At 44.7% G+C, this 19,719-nt stretch overlaps 1 protein-coding gene across 2 annotated transcripts in view; it reads right to left on the reverse strand.

The window, feature by feature from the left end:
* ddx19a (DEAD-box helicase 19a) overlaps positions 1-19,719 on the reverse strand; it is a 91,934-nt gene that overhangs the window by 60,557 nt on the left and 11,658 nt on the right. The window contains exon 3 of one of the 2 annotated variants that reach the window (XM_080215032.1): positions 17,106-17,219. In XM_080215032.1, coding sequence (XP_080071158.1) covers positions 17,106-17,219 — 114 coding nt within the window. Of the gene's footprint in view, positions 1-17,105; positions 17,223-19,719 lie in introns of both variants that reach the window. The other variant, XM_080215031.1, reaches the window with a different exon arrangement.

A 19,719-nucleotide genomic window follows, 5' to 3' on the forward strand; every position in this document is an offset into this window, starting at 1 on the left:
TAATAATATCCTTTGTATAATAGGGTGATTAGAACTGTACACAGTATTCCAAATGTGACCTTACCAATGTCTTGCACAACTTCAAGACATACTAACGCCTGTATTCAGTGTTCTGACCAATGAAACTAAGCATGTTGAATGCCTTCTTGACCACTCTGTCCACCTGTGACTCTACTTTCAAGGAGCTATGAACATGTACCCCTAGATCTCTTTGTTCTGTAACTCTCCCCAATGCCCTATCATTAACCGACTAAGTCCTGCCCTAGTTCAATCTACCAAAATGCATCACCTTGCTTTTATCTAAATTAAACTCCATCTGCCATTCATCAAACCACTGGCCCAACTGATTAAGATCCTGTTGCAATTGGAGATAACTTTCTTCACTGTCCAATATGCCATGAATCTTGGTGTCATCTGCAAACTTACTAACCATGTCTCCTATATTCTCATCTATATCAATGACATAAATGACAAATAACAACGGACCCAGCACTGATCGCTGAGGCACACCACTGATCAGAGTCCTCCAGTCCATAAAACAACCTCTACAGCCACCCTCTCTTTTCTGTCATCAAGAAGTCCACAACACCAGGTTAAAGTCCAACAGGTTTATTTTTTTAGCAAAGGCCACTAGCTTTCAGAGCGCTGCTCCTTCATCAGGTAAGTAGAAGTTCTGTTCACAAACAGGGCATATAAAGACACAAACTCAAATTTACAAAATAATGTTTGGAATGCAAGTTTTTAAAGGTAATCAAGTCTTAAAGCTACAGACAATGTGAGTGGAGAGAGTGTTAAGCACAGGTTAAAGGGATGTGTATTATCTCCAGTCAGGACAGTTAGTGAGATTTTGCAATGCCAGGCAAGTCTTGGGGGTTACAGATAATGTGACTTGAACCCAAGATCCCGGTTGAGGCCATCCTCATGTGCGCAGAACTTGGCTATCAGTCTCTGCTCAGCGACTCTGCACTGTGTGTTGTGAAGGCTGCCTTGAGAACATTTACCCAAAGATCAGAGGCCGAACGTCCTTGACCACTGAATTGTTTCCCAACAGGAAGAGAATATTCTTGTCTGGTGATTGCCGAGCGGTGTTCATTCATCCGTTGTCGTAGCGTCTGCGTGGACTCCCCAATGTACCATGCTTCGTACATCCTTTGCTGCAGTGTATCAGGTGGACAACGTTGGCCAAGTTGCAAGCATATATACCGTGTACCTAGAGGATGGTGTTCTCAAGTGAGATGTTGGCATCCGTGTCGATGATCCGACACGTCTTGCAGAGGTTGCTGTGGCAGGTTTGTATGATGTTCCCTGTTCTCCTGAAGGCTGGGTAGTTTGCTGTGGACAATGGTCTGATTGAGCTTTTGCAGTTGTTTGAAGACAAGAAGCGGGGGCGTGGGGATGGCCTTGGCGAGATGTTCGTCTTCATCAATGACATGTTGAAGGCTCTGGAGAAGGTGTCGTAGCCTCTCCACTCTACTGAAGTACTGGATGACGAAGTGTACTCCGTCTGCCGTGTCCTGTGTTTGTCTTCTGAGGAGGTCGGTGCGGTTTTTCGCTGTGGCGCATCGGAACTGTCAATCAACGAGTCGAGCACCATATCCTGTTCTTATGAGGGCATCTTTCAGCATCTGGAGGTGTCTGTTGCGATCCTCCTCATCTGGGCAGATCCTGTATATACGGAAGATTTGTCTGTAGGGGATGGCTTCTCTAACGCGTTTAGGGTGGAAGTTGGAGAAGTGGAGCATCAAGAGGTTATCCGTGGGCTTGCGGTACAGTGAAGTGATGAGGTGACCATCCCTGATGGAGATGCGTGTGTCTAAGAATGCAACCAATTCTGGAGAGTAGTCCATGGTGAGTCTGATGGTGCGACGGAACTTGCTGATGTCATCATATAGTTGTTTCGAATGTTCACCATGAGTCCAAAGAAAGAAAATGTCATCAATGTACCTAGCGTATAGCATCAGCTGACGGTCCTGTGCAGTGAAGAGGTCTTGTTCGAACCTGTGCATGAAAATGTTGGCATATTGAGGTGCAATTTGGTCCCCGTGGCTGTTCCGTGTGTCTGGATGAAGAACTGTTTGTTAAAGATGAAGACATTGTGGTCAAGGATGAAGCAGATGAGTTGTAAAATTGCATCTGGAGATTGGCAATTGTCGGCACTGAGTACTGAGGCAGTTGCAGCAATGCCTTTGTCATGGGGGATGTTGGTGTAGAGTGCTGAGGCATGCACTGTGATGAGGAGTGCTCCTGGTTCAACTGCTCCCTTTGTGCTGAGTTTCTGTATGAAGTCCATCGTGTCACGACAAAAGCTGGGGGTTCTTCGGACAATGGATTTCAGGATGCCCTCAATGTAGCCGGAGAGGTTCTCGCACAGGGTCCCATTGCCTGATACGATGGGATGGCCAGGTGTGTTTGCCCTGTGTACCTTCAGGAGGCAGTAGAGATCTCCAACACAAGGAGCACAAGAGATGAGAGCACAGAGTGCTCTGAAGGTCCAGAGCAAAGGTCTTGATCAGAGTGTTGAGTTGACTGGTGTGTTCTTTAGTCGGATCTGCGAGTAACCGTCTGTAGTGTTCCTTGTTGTTCAGTTGTTGGTACACTTCTTTGCAGCAATCCGTTCTGTTCAGTATGACGATGGCCCCTACTTTGTCTGATCTGATGACAATGTTGCGGTTGGCCTTGAGCATACGGGTGGCATTAAATTGTGCTTGGGTGATGTTCAGGGCTGTTTTGTGATTGCAGCTGATGAATCTGGTGTTGATGCACCTCCTGACGTCTTGGACATACGTCAAGTCAAGAGCAGCAGCCTTCTGGAGGAGTCCAATTCGACTCTTTCCTCTTCGGTTGCTGCACTGCAGATCTCTGTTGGCTGTTCTGGTTCACTGGCTGTATTGTTGTGTTCACTGCTGGCCTCTTGGGGCTTGTGGAAGAACTCCTGCAGCCTCATTCGCCTGATGAATTCCTCTGTGTCTGCTGCAAGATTGATAGGGTCTACTTTGGTGGTGGGGCAGAAATTAAGGCTTCGGCTGAGAACTTCATCTGATTGAACCGTGTAGTCCAACAAGTTGACAATGGACTTCCCTGCAATGGTACTATTTTCTACTGTGGTACCGGGGGAGGCTTGGTTGCTGCTGGTGGTGATCCCCAGTTTCTCAAGTTTCCTGTTCTTGGTGTGCAAGTAGACAATGTAGTTCCTTTGTCTCGTCTGCTTGGCAGAGTTTTGCAGCTGGTCTGCGTCCTGAGCGCACGTTGAGAATATGGACTCTATCTTGGTTTTCAGGATGCGGCTTTTGCTGTAGAGATGGTGAATGAGGTGGTTGAGGAGTGTGCGAGAGGTGCGATGGCAAAGTCTCTCAGCATAGTGTGTGTTATAGGTTGATCTGTAAAGACTCGCATTCCAACCATTATTTTATAAATTGAGTTTGTGTCTTTATATGCCCTGTTTGTGAACAGAACTTCCACTCACCTGATGAAGGAGCAGCGCTCCAAAAGCTAGTGGCTTTTGCTACCAAATAAGCCTACTGGACTTCAACCTGGTGTTGAAAGACTTCTTACTGTGTTTGCCTTGCCCCAGTCCAACGCCGGCATCTCCACGTTCTGTCGTCAAGCCACTTTTGTATCCATTTAGATGCCTCACCCTGTATCCTGTGAGATTTAACCTTATGCAACAAACTTCTCAAAAGGCCAACTGCATTGCCCTCAACCACCTTCTTGGTTACCCTTCAAAAAACTCAATCAAATTTGTGAGACATGATTTTCCACTCACAAAGCCATGCTGACTGTCCCTAATCAGTCCTTGTGGATCTAAATGCCTGTAGATCCTGTCTCTCAAAATACCTTCCAACAACTTACCCACCACAGATATGGGGCTCACTGGCTTGCAGTTCCCAGGCCTTTCCCTAGACCCCTTTCTAAACAAAAGCGTAACATTTGCCACCCTCCAATCTTCAGGCACCTCACCCATGACTGTCGGTGATTCAAATATCTCTGCTAGGGGCCCCTCAATTTCCTCCCTAGTCTCCCACAATGTCCTGGAATGCACCTTCATTAGGTCCTGGGAATTCATCTACCTTAATGCGCTTTAAGACTTCCAGCGCCTCTTTCTCTGTACCCTAGTTAACACACTTTTGAAAGCTTCCTATGTACCATACGTCTCTTTGTCTTCCCACAGATTCCCCCAATTAACTTTTGAATTTCCTGCCTGATACAATCAGAGGATTGGGAAATCTTTAAAGGTCAACAGAAAGCCAGGAAAAAAGCTATAAAGTAAGGTGGATTGACAGCAAGTGAGCTCAGAACATAAAAACAGACAGCAAAGGTTTCTATAAATATATAAAATGAAAAAGAGTGGCTAAATTAAACACTGTTCCTTTAGAGAATAAGAAGGGGGATTTAATAATGGGAAATGAGGAAATGGCCGAGGCATTGAACAGATATTTTGTGGCGGTCTCCACAGTGGAAGATACAAATAACATGCCAAAAATTGATGACAAGGTGGCAATGGCAAATGAAGACCCAGAAACTATTATCACTAAAGAGGCAGTGGTGTGCAAGCTAATGGAGCCAAAGATAGAAAAATCTCCTGGCCCTGATGGAATGCATCTCAGGCTACTAAAATAGATAGTGGAAATAACAAATGCATTAGTGGTAATTTACCGAAATTCACTGGACTCTGGGATAGCGCCCACAGATTGGAAAACAGCAAACGTGACGCCACTGTTTAAAAAAGGCAGTAGACAAAAGGCCGGTAATTATAGGCTGGTTAGCTTAACTTTTGGAGGGAAAATGCTTCTATCATCAAGGAAGAAATAGTGAGATATCTGGATTTAAATCGTCCCATTGGGAAGACACAGCATGGGTTCATGAAGGGCACGTCACGTTTGACTAATTTGGTGGAAGTCTTTGAGAACATTACATGCACGGTGGACAATGGGGGACCTGTGGAAGTGTTGTATCTGGATTTCCAGAAGGCATTTGACAAGGTGCCGCACCAAAGACTGCTGCATAAGATAAAGGTGCAGGGTGTTACAGGTAATGCATTAGCATGGATAGAAAATTGGTTCACTAAATGAAAGCAAAGAGTAGGGATAAGTGGAGGTTTTTCTGGTTGATCAGTGATTAGTGGTATGCCTCAAGGATCAGTGTTGGGATGTAATTGCTTACAATTTACATTGATGATTTGGAGTTGGGGGCCAAGTGTAGTGTGTCAAAATTCACAGGTGACACTAAGATGAGTGGCAGAGCAAAGTGTGCAGAGGATGCTGAAAGTCTGCAAAGGGGTATAGATAGTCTGAATGAGTGGGTGAGGATCTGGCAGATGGAGTACAAAGTTGGTAAATGTGAGGTCATCCATTTTGGCAGGAATAACAGCAAAACGGATTATTTAAATAGTAAAAAATTGCAGCATGCTGCTGTGCAGAGGGATCTGGATTGTCCTTGTGCATGAATCACAACAAGTTGGTTTGCAGGTGCAGCAGGTAATTAAGAAGGCAAATGGAATTTTGCCCTTCATTGCCAGAGGGATGGAGTTGAACACAGGGAGGTTATGTTGCAGCAGTATAAGATGTTGGAGAGGCCATACCTGGAGCTCTGTACAGTTTTGTTTTCCTTACCGGAGAAAGGATATAAGAACATAAGGAATAGGAGCAGGAGTAGGCCATCCAGCCCTTTGAGCCCGCCCCGCCATTCAACAAGATCATGGCTGATCTGAAGCGGATCAGTTCCACTTTCCCGCTTTCTCCCCATAACCCTTAATTCCCTTGTCTATCAGAAACCTATCTATCCGTGACTTAAATATATTCAGCAAGGTAGCTTCCACCACTTCAACAGGCAGAGAATTCCAGAGACTCACCACCCCTTGAGTGAAGAAGTTCCTTCTCAACTCTGATCTAAACTGCACCCCCCCCCCCCCCGACACACAACCCTTATTTTGAGAACCAGCCCTCTAGTTCTGCGAGCAGAACTTCTGTAAGGTGTTAGCATGGATAGAGGATTGGCTGTCTAATAGGAGGCAGAGAGTTGGTATCAATGGGTGCTATTCGGATTCGCGGTTGGTGACTAGTGGAGTGCCCCAGGGATCAGTGCTGGGGCCTCAGCTATTTACCATTTATATAGATGATTTGGAGGAGGGGGCTGAGTGTAGGGTGCCGAAGTTTGCTGATGACACAAAGATAAGTGGAAAAGCAAATTGTGCGGAGGGTGTGGAAAGTCTGCAGAGGGATCTGGATAGGCTGAGTGATCTATCTTGGATCTGGTGCTATGTAATGAGGCGGGTAGAATTAGGGACCTTGCGGTGAAGGATCCTCTTGGAGAGAGTGATCATTGTATGGTGGAGTTTCTGGTGCAGATGGAGGAGGAGAAAGTGGGTTCCCGGACACGCGTCCTTTGTTTGAATAGAGGGGAGTATGGTAGGATGAGAGAAGAATTGGCGAATGTGGACTGGGGGAGTGCGTTGGAAGGTAGGTCTGCTGAGGAGCAGTGGAGGATCTTTAAGGAGATCTTTCTTGGTGCTCAGCAGAAATTTATTCCGATGGTTAAAAAGGACAGTAGGAAGAGAGGTAATAAGCCGTGGATAACGAAGGAGGTGAAGGAAAGTGTTAAATTAAAAGCGGAGGAATTTAGAGTAGCTAAGAGCAGTGGGCGAGAAGAGGATTGGGAAAGGTTTAAATGTCAACAAAGATTGACAAAGAAGTTGATAAAGGAGGGTAGGAGAAGCTATGAGGCTGGGCTAGCACTTAATATAAAAAAGGATAGCAAGAGTTTTTATAAATATATAAAAAGGAAGAGGCTGGCTAGGGTGAACGTTGGTCCTTTAGAGGATGAGAAAGGGGAGCTAGTGGTAGGGGATGGGGATATGGCTAAGGTCTTGAATAACTTTTTTGTTTCTGTCTTCACGGAGGAGGACGTGAATAATTTGCCGGGTGTTAGCGATGGAAAGGTGGTAGGAATGGAGGGTCTTAATGACATTACTGTTACTAGAGAGGTGGTGCTCGACAGACTGGAGGGGCTGATTGTGGACAAGTCCCCAGGACCGGATGGAATGCATCCGAGGGTTCTGAAAGAAATGGCGGAGGTGATAGTGGATGCCTTGGTGGTTATTTTCCAGACGTCGCTGGATTCCGGGGAAGTGCCGGAAGATTGGAAAACGGCTAATGTTACGCCGTTGTTTAAGAAGGGTGCCAGGCAAAAGGCGGGGAATTATAGGCCGGTTAGTTTAACGTCTGTGGTAGGTAAAATGTTAGAATCCGTCATTAAGGAGGAAATTGCGAGGCATCTTGAAGGGAATTGCTTGATAGGGCGGACGCAACACGGTTTCATTAAAGGGAAGTCGTGTCTGACAAATTTACTGGAGTTCTATGAGGATGTGTCTAGGGCAGTGGATAGAGGAGAGCCGGTGGATGTGGTCTTTCTGGATTTTCAGAAGGCGTTTGACAAGGTACCTCACAAGAGGTTATTGCAGAAGGTCAGGGGACATGGAGTTGGGGGTAGGGTGTTAGCGTGGATAGAGGATTGGTTGTCAAATAGGAGGCAGAGAGTGGGGGTCAATGGGTGCTATTCGGATTGGCGGTTGGTGACTAGTGGGGTGCCCCAGGGGTCGGTGCTGGGGCCTCAGCTATTTACCATTTATATAGATGATCTGGAGGAGGGAACCGAGTGCAGGGTGTCGAAATTTGCTGATGACACCAAGATTGGGGGAAAGGTAAATTGTGCGGAGGGTGTGGAGAGTCTGCAGAAGGATCTAGATAGGCTGGGCGAATGGGCCAGGAAATGGCAAATGGAATTTAATGTTGGCAAGTGTGAGGTGGTCCACTTTGGTAGGAAGAATGGTAGGAAGGACTATTACTTACGTGGCGAAAAACTGCAGCAGGCGACGGTGCAGAGGGACCTCGGGGTCCTTGTGCATGAGTCGCAAAAACCCAGCTTGCAGGTGCAGCAGGTGGTCAGGAAGGCAAATGGGATGCTGGCCTTCATAGCGAGGGGGATTGAATATAAAAGTAGGGAGGTCTTGCTGCAGCTGTATAGGGCATTGGTGAGGCCGCAGCTGGAGTACTGTGTGCAGTTTTGGGCGCCGCACCTGCGCAAGGATATTTTGGCCCTGGGGGGAGTGCAGAGGAGGTTTACTAGGCTGATACCGGAGTTGAGGGGACTGAGCTATGAGGAGAGGCTGAATAAACTAGGCTTGTACTCGTTAGAGTTTAGAAGAATGAGGGGAGATCTCATTGAGACGTATAAGATGATGAATGGGATGGATAGGATAGAGGTGGAGAGACTCTTCCCGCTCAAAAAAGACAGTAGGACTAGGGGGCACAGCCTCAAGATAAAGGGGAGGCGGTTTAGAACGGAGTTGAGGAGGAACTTCTTCACTCAAAGGGTGGTGAATCTCTGGAATTCTCTGCCCGTTGAAGTGGTGGAGGCTGCCTCGCTAAATATTTTTAAGAAGCGGGTTGATGGGTTCTTGATAAGAGAGGGGATTAAGGGTTATGGGGAGAGGGCGGGAAAGTGGAACTGAGCCACAACAGATCAGCCATGATCTTATTGAATGGCGGGGCAGGCTCGAAGGGCTAGATGGCCTACTCCTGCTCCTATTTCTTATGTTCTTATGAGTGGGCAAGGACCTGGCAGATGGAGTACAATGTTAGCAAGTGTGAGGTTATCCACTTTGGTAGGAATAATAGTAGGAGGGACTACTATTTAAAGGGCGAAAAGCTGCAGCATGCTGTGGTGCAGAGGGACCTGGGGGTCCTTGTGCATGAGTCGCAAAAACCCAGCCTGCAGGTGCAGCAGGTGATCAGGAAGGCAAATGGAATGCTGGCCTTTATAGCGAGGGGGATTGAATATAAAAGCAGGAAGGTCTTGCTGCAACTGTACAGGGCACTGGTGAGGCTGCAGCTGGAGTACTGTGTGCAGTTTTGGTCGCTGCACTTGCGCAAGGATATTTTGGCCTTGGAGGGAGTGTAGAGGAGGTTCACTAGGCTGACACCGGAGATGAGGGGGTTGAACTATGAAGAGGGGCTGAATAGACTGGGTTTGTACTCGTTGGAATTTAGAAGGATGAGGGGGGGATCTTATAGAGACGAATAAGATAATGAAGGGGATGGATAGCGTAGAGGTAGAGAGATTCTTCCTGCTCAGAAAGGACAGCAGGACTAGAGGGCACAGCCTCAAGATGGGGTGGGTGGGTGGGTGGGGGGTTGGGCCGCAGTTTAGAACAGAGTTGAAGAGGAACTTCTTCACCCAAAGGGTGGTGAATCTCTGGAATTCTCTGCCCGTTGATGTGGTAGAGTCTACCTCGCTAAATATATTTAAGACACGGGTAGATAGGTTTTTGGTAGGCAAGGGAATTAAGGGTTATGGGGAGAAAGCGGGAAAGTGGAACTGATCCACTTCAGATCAGCCATGATCTTATTGAATGGCGGGGCAGGCTCGAAGGGCTAGATGGCCTACTCCTGCTTCAATTTCTTATGTTCTTAGCACTGGAGGGGGTGTAGAGATTCACTAGGTTGATTCCGGAGTTGACAGGGTTGGCTTATGAGGAGCGACTGAATAGACAGACTATACTCATTGGAATTCAGAAGAATGAGGGGAGATCTCATAGAAACATACAAGATTATGAAGGAAATAGATGTTAGAAACAGAAAGGTTGTTTCCACTGGCAAGTGAAACCAGAACTAGGGGACATGGCCTCAGAAATAAGGGGGAGCAGATTTAGGATTGAGTTGAGGAGGAATTTCTTCACCCAAAGGGTTGTGAATCTGTGGCATTTCCTGCCCAGTGAAGCAGCTGAGGCTACCTCATTGAATGTGTTTAAAGCAAGGATAGATAAATATTTGAAAAGTAAAGAAATTAAGGGTTATGGTGAGCAGGCGGGTAAATGGAGCTGAGTCCATGACAAGAACAGCCGTGATCATATTGAGTGGTGGAGCAGGTTTGAGGGACCAGATGGTTTACTTGTGCTCCTACTTATGCTCTTGTGGAAACTCGAAGCAGTAGGCCATTCGGCACTTCGAGCCTGCTCCACAATTCAGCTTGTTCATGGCTGATCATTGAATTCAATATTCTGATTCCCCCTTTCCCTCCATATCCCCTGACCCCCAAGAGCTACATCTAATTTCTTTTTGAGTTCAGACACTTTGGCCTCAACTACTTTCTATGGTAGTGAATTCCACACATTCACCACCCTCTGGATGAAGAAATTTCTCCTCACCTCAGTTCTAAAAGATTTACCCCTTATCCTCAAACTATAACCCCTAGTTCCTGACTCCCTCACCACTGGGAAAATTCTTTCTGAATCTACCCTATCTGACCCTGTTAGAATTTTAAGTTTCTATGAGATCCCCCCCTCACTCTTCTAAACTCCAATTAATATAATCCTAACTGACTTAATCTCTCCTCATATGACAGACCTGCTATTCCAGGCATCAGCTTGGTAAACCTTCGCTGTTCTCACTTTATAGTAAGGGCATCCTTCCTCAAATAAAGGCACCAAAACTGCACACAATATTCCAGGTGTGGTCTCACCAATGCCCTATATAATTGCAGTAAAACATCCCTATTCCCATACTCAAATCCTCTCACTATGAAGGCCAATGTACCATTTTTGGCTTCCTCACTGCCTACTGTACCTGCACGCTTACTTTCAGCGACTGATGCATGAGGACACCAAGGTCTTGTTGCGTATCCACTTTTTCCAATTACACCCAACTTAATGACTTGGATGTAAAGTCTGTGTAAAGTTAAAACACATAGGATTGCAGGTAATGCCGTGAGATGGACAGAAAGCAAGGTAGCAGATAGGAAGCAAAGAAGGGGCATAAATGGGTCTTTTTCTAATTGGCAGTCAGTAACTAGTGGGGTTTCGTAGGGATCTGTGTTATAACCCCAACTGTTCACATTATATATTAATGATTATATATAATGGAAGCGGTAACCGAATGTATTATCACCAAATTTGCAGATGATACAAAGTCGGGTGGGAGGGTGAGCTGCGAGGAGGACGCAGAGATGCTTCAGCATGATTTGGAAAGGCCGAATGTCTGGGCATCCACATAGCAGGCACAATATAATGTGGATAAATGTGAGGTTATCCGCTTTGATAGCAATAATAGGAAGACAGATTATTACTTGAATGGGTGTAAATCGGGAGAGGTGGATACTCGATGACATCTTATTGTCCTCACGCATCAGTCACTGAAGGTAACCACGCAGGGACAGCAGGCAGTAAAGGTGGCAAATGGCACGTTGGCCTTCATAGCGAGAGGATTTGCGTATACACAAAGGGTTGTTTTGCTTCAATTGTAGAGGTGTTGTTGAGACCTTATCTGGAGTATTGTGCGCAGTTTTGGTGTCCTTATCTGAGGAAAGGTGTCCTTGCTACAGAGGGAAAATAGCAAAGGTTTATCAGGCTGATTCCTGGGATGGCAGATCTGTCATATGAGGAGAGACTAAATCGATTGGATTATATTCACTGGAGTTTAGAAGAGTGAGAGGCCATCTCACAGAAACTTATAAAATTCTAACAGAGTTAGACAGGTAGATTCAGAAAGAATGTTCCCAGAGTGGTGAAGACAGCACTCAGCACACTTAGTTTCATCGGTCAGAACACGGAATACAGGAGTTGAGATGTCTTGTTCAAAAAAGTTGTTCAAGACATTGGTAAGGCCACACTTGGAATACTGTATGCAGTTCTGATCACCTTATTATAGAAAGATATTATTAAACTAGAAAGAGTGCAGAAAAGATTTACTAGGATGCTACTGTGACTTGATGGTTTGGCTTATAAAGAGAGGCTGGATAGATTGGGACTTCTTTCTCTGGAGCATAGGAGGCTGAAGGGTGACCTTATAGAAGTTTATAAAATAATGAAGGGCATAGATCAGCCAGATAGTCAATGTCTTTTCCCAAAAGTCGGGGAATCTAAAACTAGAGGGCATAGGTTTAACGTGAGAGGGGAGAGATACTAAAGTGTCCGGAGGGCAATTTTTTCACACAGAGGGTGGTGAGTGCCTGGAACACGCTGCCAGAGGTAGTAGTAGAGGTGGGTACAAAGTTGTCTTTTAAAAAAGAAATAGATAGTTTCATGGATAAGATGGGTGTAGAGGGATATGGACCAAATGTGGGCAACTGGGATTAGCTTAGGGGTTTAAAAAAGTCCGCTTGGAAAGGTGTGTCGAAGGGCCCATTTCCGTGCTGTAAACCTCTATGACTATAGTGAGGGAGTCTAGAACATAGTTCTAAAAACTTATCTTCAAACTGAGGTGAGGAGAAATGGAGAAGGGTGGACGAATGTGTAGAATTCACTACCATCGAATGTAGTTGAGGCCAAAACGTTGTCTGATTTCAAGAAGAAATTAGATATAGCTCTTGGAACCAAAGAGATCAAGGGACATATGAGGAAGGGGGGAAATCAGAATATTGAATTCAAAATGTGCCATGATCAAGATGAATGGCGGAGCAGGCTCAATGGGCCAAATGGCCTACTCCTGCTCTTAGCTTCTATGTTTCTAAATGTAAAGGGAATGATTGCATTTGCAGCTGACCCAAAAATCAACTGTGTGGTAGATAGTAAGGTGGATTGTTGCAGTCTCAAGTAAGGTATCAGTGGATTAAGTTTCAAGTTTATTTACCAGTCACAGGTAGGCTTACATCAACACTGCAATGAAGCTATTGTGAAAATCCCCTAGTTGCCACACTCCGACATTTGTTTGGGTCAACGCACCTAACCGACATGTCTTTCAGACTGTGTGAGGAAACCAGAGCACGCGGAGAAAACCCACACAGACACAGGGACAATGTGCAAACTCCGGAGAGTCACCCAAGCTGGGAATCAAACCTGAGTCCCTGCCGCCCAGACTAGTCTGGTGAACAGTAAAGTGATAAATGCAAGGGATTAAACAATAAACGGGAGGATACCGATGGTGTTGAGGAGTTGAAAGACCTTGGAGTGGATGTCCACTGATCCCCCAAGGAACCAGGGAAGTTAATAAGATGGTTAAGGAACATGGAAACTTTTCATTTAGTAGCCATGAATTATAAAGTACCTCTTAACCCTGTTGACATGAAGCCTATTTTAAGCACACTAGATGACTGTGGTTAAATGCACTCTCCACTCTGAACCCAAGTTAATGTTTGAGGATTTTGCCTCAGAATCTCCCAGGCGGTTCTTGTACCGTGAACCAACTTGTCTCAATGAACTCCGGCTTCCACACAAGTGATTTCAAATTTTACTTTTGAAAGTCACACTACTGAATCTTCTTTTAAATAATGCCTTCCATCAAGCCTTTGCTTTTAGGTTTTATACCTTTTCCTTCGGGTTTCCATTGTCTTCAAGGTTTTTACACAATTCCAAGACCCAGCCACCGATTTCCAAAATTATTTCAAATAAGACCTCCCAAGTTGTAGTAATTTCTCACAAAGCTTAGCACCACTACGGAAATCTGTCTGGTCTCTCACAATCCAATCAATGCCTTTTCAATTCTCTATAACTTTACTGAACAGTGATCTATTCTGGTTCCCAGTTCACTCTGTTCCAATAACTCTGGACTTCTCCGAAACTTCTCTTCATTTCTTCTCTTCTTTAACCGGATAGTCTTTAGTTGTTCAGCACGTTCCCTTAACCATTTCTCCATAGCATGTTTTTCTTTTAGCAAGGCTGAGAGAAATGTTCTCTTTTCACCCTTTTAACACCAACTGCTTCTAGCAGAGTTGAGAGCTCCATTCTCTCTAACTACTCGTTTCCAACTGCAATCAAGTTAGCTAAACTAAAAGATAAAAGCTTCTCAACTTTACAGGGCCCCAGTTGCTAAGCAGCTTCTGCTGGTTTATTTATTATTCATGTTGTAGCCCTCTCTGAGCATAATGGAAACAGTTGGAACTTAACCAACAACACCCCCCCCCACCCCATACACACACACACACACACACACACACACACACACACCCACCCACCTTTGTCCAGCCCAAATCTAACTATAGGGTTTACCCTTCCAGGCACAGAAACATTAAATTAATTTCACAATGTTTACTATAGAATCCCTACAGCATTCGGCCCATCGAGCCTGCAACAATCCCACTCAAGCCCTGTCCCCGTAACCCAATGTATTTATGCTGCTAATCCCCCTGCGCTAAGGGGCAATTTAGCATGGCCAATTAACCTAACCTGCACATCTTTGGACCAATACAAATATAAAATCACACAAACTACCTCTATTTTCTTAACACCTCCCCCTTTGAAAGAAATTGTCTAGGAAATGCAAGAAGAATGTTTTCAATGGTGGTGTGTCCAGAACCAGAGCTCATAGTAGGAGGTTCCAGGGTAGACCATTTAAGATAGAAAAGAGGAGCGATCTCTTTACCCAGAGAAGTAGTCGAGGTCAAATCCTTGTCCGTTTTCAAGAGGCAGTTAAAAAGGGCAAAGGGAATTAAAGGATATGGGCGAAGGTGGGATCAAGCTATTGAGTTGGATGATCAGTCATGATCATAATAAATGGCAGAGGAGGCTTAAAGGGCCAAATGAAAAATCACATTACAGCTGTGTAAGACTTTGGTTAGGCCTCATTTGGAGTACTGTGTACAATTCTGGTTGCCACACTACCAAGAAGGATGTTAATACATTGGAAAGGGTACAGAAGAGATTTAGCAGGATGTTGTTTAGTTTGGTGGATACTGATTATGAAGAAAGGTTGAACAAACTTGGATGGTTTTCACTGGATTGTCGGTGGATGAGGGGGGACCTGATAGAGGTTTACAAGATTATGACAGGCTTGGATAGAGTGGATAGTCAGGGTCTTCTTCCTATGGTGAATCTATACCCCTGAGTAATTAAGAGTGAGAGAGGGAAAGTTTAAAAGACAGGCAAGGGGCAGGTTTTTTCATACAGAGGGTGGTGAATGCCTGGAAAGTGCTGCCAGAGGTCATGGAAGCAAATTCTATAACATTCAAGAGGCATCTGGATAGATATGAATGGACAAGGAAGAGAAGGATATGGACCAATAGAGGCAAGAAAATATTAGTTTAGAGAGGATTGTGTCAGCACAGAGTTGGGCGGCTGAAGGGCCTATTCCTGTGCTGTACTGTTCTTTGTTCATTGGGCCTCCTTCTGCTCCTATTTTCTATGTTTCATCTCTTTTTTTTCGTCAAAATCTGTTTTAGCTGTTTCAACAATGTGGAAATGCTTTTTATGTTCATTCAAAATAGAATCACACTCTTGCTTTGTTTGTTCTTTGAACTGCTTGTGATCTTGTTGTTTCTCCCAGTCCCACTTCAGACTGGTTGTTTTCAGTTCTGTTTGAGCCATGTCAATCATTTCCCCTCTCTGAAGTTTCATACTTTGTTCTATCCCTTCAGTTTTTTTGCACAATTTCTGAACTCTCAGTCACATTTAAATGTTTTTCAGAAAACCGTTCACTTGCCTTTCTTCCAACTACTACATCTTGTATAGTATCACTGACAAGCATTTTTAAATCAGAGTTTCTGGTCACTTTGTAATTTCAGTGCTTCTGGTTGTAATCTCCAATTCTGCAGTTACTACAGTTTTTTTTTATTGCCGATTACTGACTTTGATACATCAGTATTACTACTTGGGGCAGTTATTTGCTCAACTGTATCACAATATGCCACAATGAGTTTTTATTCACAGAAACAACTTTTGAATTGCGACAGTCCATACCCATCATCTTCATTTCTTCCATTTTGCTTTGAAGTTCACAAATCTCTTTCTTCTCACAACAAAGTTCTATAAGTTCATTTGCTTTAATTTTTAATTCTGCATTCAAATTGATTATTCTGATTTACCAGAACTTCATTTCTTGTTCAAGGCATTTTCCACAACACTTCAATACTTTGGATGCTTGAAGTTCACAAAGTTTTAATTGAAGAACAACCTTTTAGAGTTTGCTTTTTCAAGTTTGTTCAAACCCTCAGTCAAATGTACCACTTTCCCTAATTGATTCTCAACTGTTCTCATCAGTTCTCTTTTCTTTCAGCAAATCCTTTTTCACACGTAAAAGTCGATTGTGTGTTTTCCTCCAATTGCTTGTTCTCTACAATAAGTGTCTCACTTTCTGCAGAGCACTTTTCAAACTATATGGGGCAGCACGGTGCTGCCTCACAGTGCCAGGAACCTGGGTTTGACTTCCAGCTTGGGTCACTGTGTGTGTGTGTGAACTCTGCACATTCTCCCCATGTCTACGTGGGTTTCCTCCGGATGCTCCAGTTTCCTCCCACAGTCCAAAAGATGTGCTGGTTAAATGCATTAGACATGCTAAATTCTCCCTCAGTGTACCAGAACAGGTACCAGAGTGTGAAGGCTATGGAATTTTCATAGTAACTTCACTGCAGGAAGTAACATCTTTCCTTAAATAAGGAGACAAATACTGTATATAACACTCTAGATGTAGTCTCACAAGTGCCCTGCATAACTGAAACATAAACTCCTTACTTTTGTAATCAATTCCCTTCACAGTAGATAAGAACATTCTATTAGTTTTCCAAATTACTTACTGTATCTGCATACTAAACTTTGGTGATTCAAACACTAGGACACTCAGATTCCTCTGCCCTCAGAGCTCTGCAATCTCTCTCATATTTAGATGACATACTTGTTTTTGATTCTTCCTGCTAAAATTAGTATATCACATTTCCCACATCACGCTCCTTTTGCCTAGTTATTTGATTAACACATCGGGGGGGAGCTTACCTGTCTTACCCACCAAGGGAAGCTTACCTGTCTTACCCACCGAGGGAATCGTAGCGGGCTGGGGACGAACCATGCAAAGGTCCACTGAGTTGGGTGGGATTTTCCAGTTTTGAGCCTCCTTAGTTGCCTTTGCAACTTAATACCAAAAACAGCAAGAAAATTCACCCCCATTTCCTTCCTAGAGGAGGAAATTTGAAGGGGAAAAAGCCTTAATGGAACCAGCAGAGTTGGCAGTAAAGCAAAAGCATGTTGTGTGGCTCAGGTACTAATTATTACACAAAACCTCTCACAGGCAAAGAGATCAAAGTGAGTGTTTCTGTCAGAAATGCTGAGTTGAGTGCTGCTCAACTAACACCAAGTTCACAAAATAAACCTCTGCACAGGAATTTGCTTTAAAATTTAAGTTAAACTTTACCTTTATCATCATCATCTTGTTTGACTTCCTGATTATCGCCACCTTTGTCAGGTTTAGCACTTTTATCAGATTTATCAGTTTTGTCCAGTTTTTCTGGTTGGTCCTGCTTTACTGCTGCTGAAAGACAATTAATAAGATAAAAAAGACTTCCAAACTGCCTAAAATAACTTATGTACTGTACATGCTCTTGTTCACAATGTTTGAGACAATCCTATTAAACACTGGAGGGAGAAATCAAAATTTAGAAAAACAAACTGACAGGTTAGAAAGCATAGGTAACATTTTTGATAGATTTTTAACGTTTTTGTCTTTTCACTCCGCAGGTGGAGGTCCACCTCGTTGTCAAACGAGGGGCATGCACACGGTGGGTTGTGCGTGGGCTGCTCCTGGAGGTTCCGGGAGTGGCCTAGTACTTCGTGTCGGTGTGTGCGCTTGATCCTGGACCGGTAGACGGGCGCTGCAACAGCTCGGTGACTAGCACTGCTAGCTGTGCAGATACATGGATTTGGGCCTGTGTCTGTGGGAGTTTGTGCATTCTCCCTGTGGTTGCGTGGGTTTCCTCCGGGCGCTCCGGTTTCCTCCCACACCCCAAAGATGTGCTCTTAGGCTGATTGGTTTTACCAGATTGACACTATTCTCCCCTGAATCTGGCTAAGTCAGGGGTTCTATTTGTAGATATGCAGGGTAGAATAGGTGTAGGGTGATGCGGCGGCGCGGGCTTGTTGGGCCAAAGGGCCTGTTTCCCGTGCTGGGTTGTTCTTTGTATACAGCCACTCTCTCCTCTTACCCATTCCAACCTGTCTCCTTCTGAGCTTGGTGCACTCTGCTTCTTAACTTCAACTTGACTTAGTTATCAAGCCTGAGAAGAAAGGTGGTTCTGTTGTCTGGAGAGTGTCAATTCTCAAACACTTTGTCCTACTTCCCCCTGGACCACGACCCCACCACTGAACAAGCCATTGTTTCTGGTTCCCAAAATTCACAACCAGGACTGCCCTGGCAGACTCATTTGTTCCTATCTGAATTCTATTCTCATTTCCTTTGTCCAGTCTCTTACAACCTACATTTATAAGAACATAAGAAATAGGAGCAGGTATAGGCCATCTAGCCCTTCGAGCTCACCCCGCCATTCAATAAGATCATAGGTGATCTGAAGTGAATCAGTTCCACTTTCCCGCTTTCTCCCCATAATCCTAAATTCCCCTGTCTATCAGAAATCTATCTACCTGTGACTTAAATATATTCAACGAGGTGGCCTCCACCACTTTAATGGGCAGAGAATTCCAGAGATTCACCACCCTCACCAGAGATTCACCTAAAGGATAGTCCTGCTATCCTTTCTAAGCGGGAAGAATCTCTCCAACTCTACCCTATCTAGCCCCTTCATTATCTTGTAAGTCTCAATAAGATCCCCCCCTCAGCCTTCTAAACTCTAACGAGTACAGACCCAGTCTATTCAATCTCTCTTCATAAGCTAACCCCCCTCATCTCCGGTATCAGCCTGGTGAGCCTTCTCTGTACTCCCTCCAAGGCCAATATATCCTTTTGCAAATATGGGGACCAAAACTGCACACGGTACTCCAGCTGCAGCCTCACCAGTGCCTTGTACAGTTGCAGCAAAACCTCCCTGCTTTTATATTCTATCCCCCTCGTGATAAAGGCCAACATACCATTTGCCTTCTTGATCACCTGCTGCACCTGCAGACTGGGTTTTTGCGATTCGTGCACAAGGACTCCCAGGTCCCTCTGCACCGTAGCATGCTGCAGCTTTTCACCCTTTAAATAATAATCCCTCCTACTATTATTTCTACCAAAGTGGATAACCTCACATTTGCTAACGTTATACTCCATCTGCCAGGTCCTCGCCCACTCACTCAGCCTATCCAGATCTCTCTGCAGACTTTCCGCACCCTCCACGCAATTTGCTTTTCCACTCATCTTCGTGTCATCAGCAAATTTAGCTACCCTACACTCAACCCCCTCCTCCAAATCATCTATGTAAACAGTTGAGGCCCCAGCACCGATCCCTGTGGCACTCCACTAGTCACCAACTGCCAACCAGAAAAGCACCCATTTATTCCAACTCTCTGCTTCCTGTTAGATAACCAATCCTCAATCCACACTAACACCTTACCCCCAACTCCTTGCACCCTAACCTTCTGCAGCAACCTTTTGTGAGGCTCCTTATCGAACGCCTCCTGGAAATCTAAAAACACCACATCCACCGAACCGAACCCTCTGTCTACCACACTAGTCACATCCTCATAGAAATCCAATAAATTTGTTAAACACGACTTCCTCTTCACGAATCCGTGCTGCACCTGCTTGATCAAACCATTCCTCCTACGCCCAACATCACATTGACAATTCCAAGTTTGCCAACCTTAATTGCCTCCTCTTCACTATGGAAAGACCAGAGCCTCTATACCTCCATCCCATAGGAGGGTCACAAGGCTCTCCATTTCTTCCTCAAGCAAAGGCTGTTACAATCGGTGTCCGTCACTCTCCTCCATTTAGTGAAGTTCTCTCACTGAATAATATCTCCTTTAATTCATCTCACTTACTGCAAATAAAAAGTTTAACTGTGGGTACCTGCATGGGCCCCAGTTATATACGT

Source organism: Carcharhinus amblyrhynchos, chromosome 30 (genome assembly GCF_965287045.1).
Source record: "Carcharhinus amblyrhynchos chromosome 30, sCarAmb.v2.hapA, whole genome shotgun sequence".
Taxonomy (NCBI): Eukaryota; Metazoa; Chordata; class Chondrichthyes; order Carcharhiniformes; family Carcharhinidae; genus Carcharhinus; species Carcharhinus amblyrhynchos.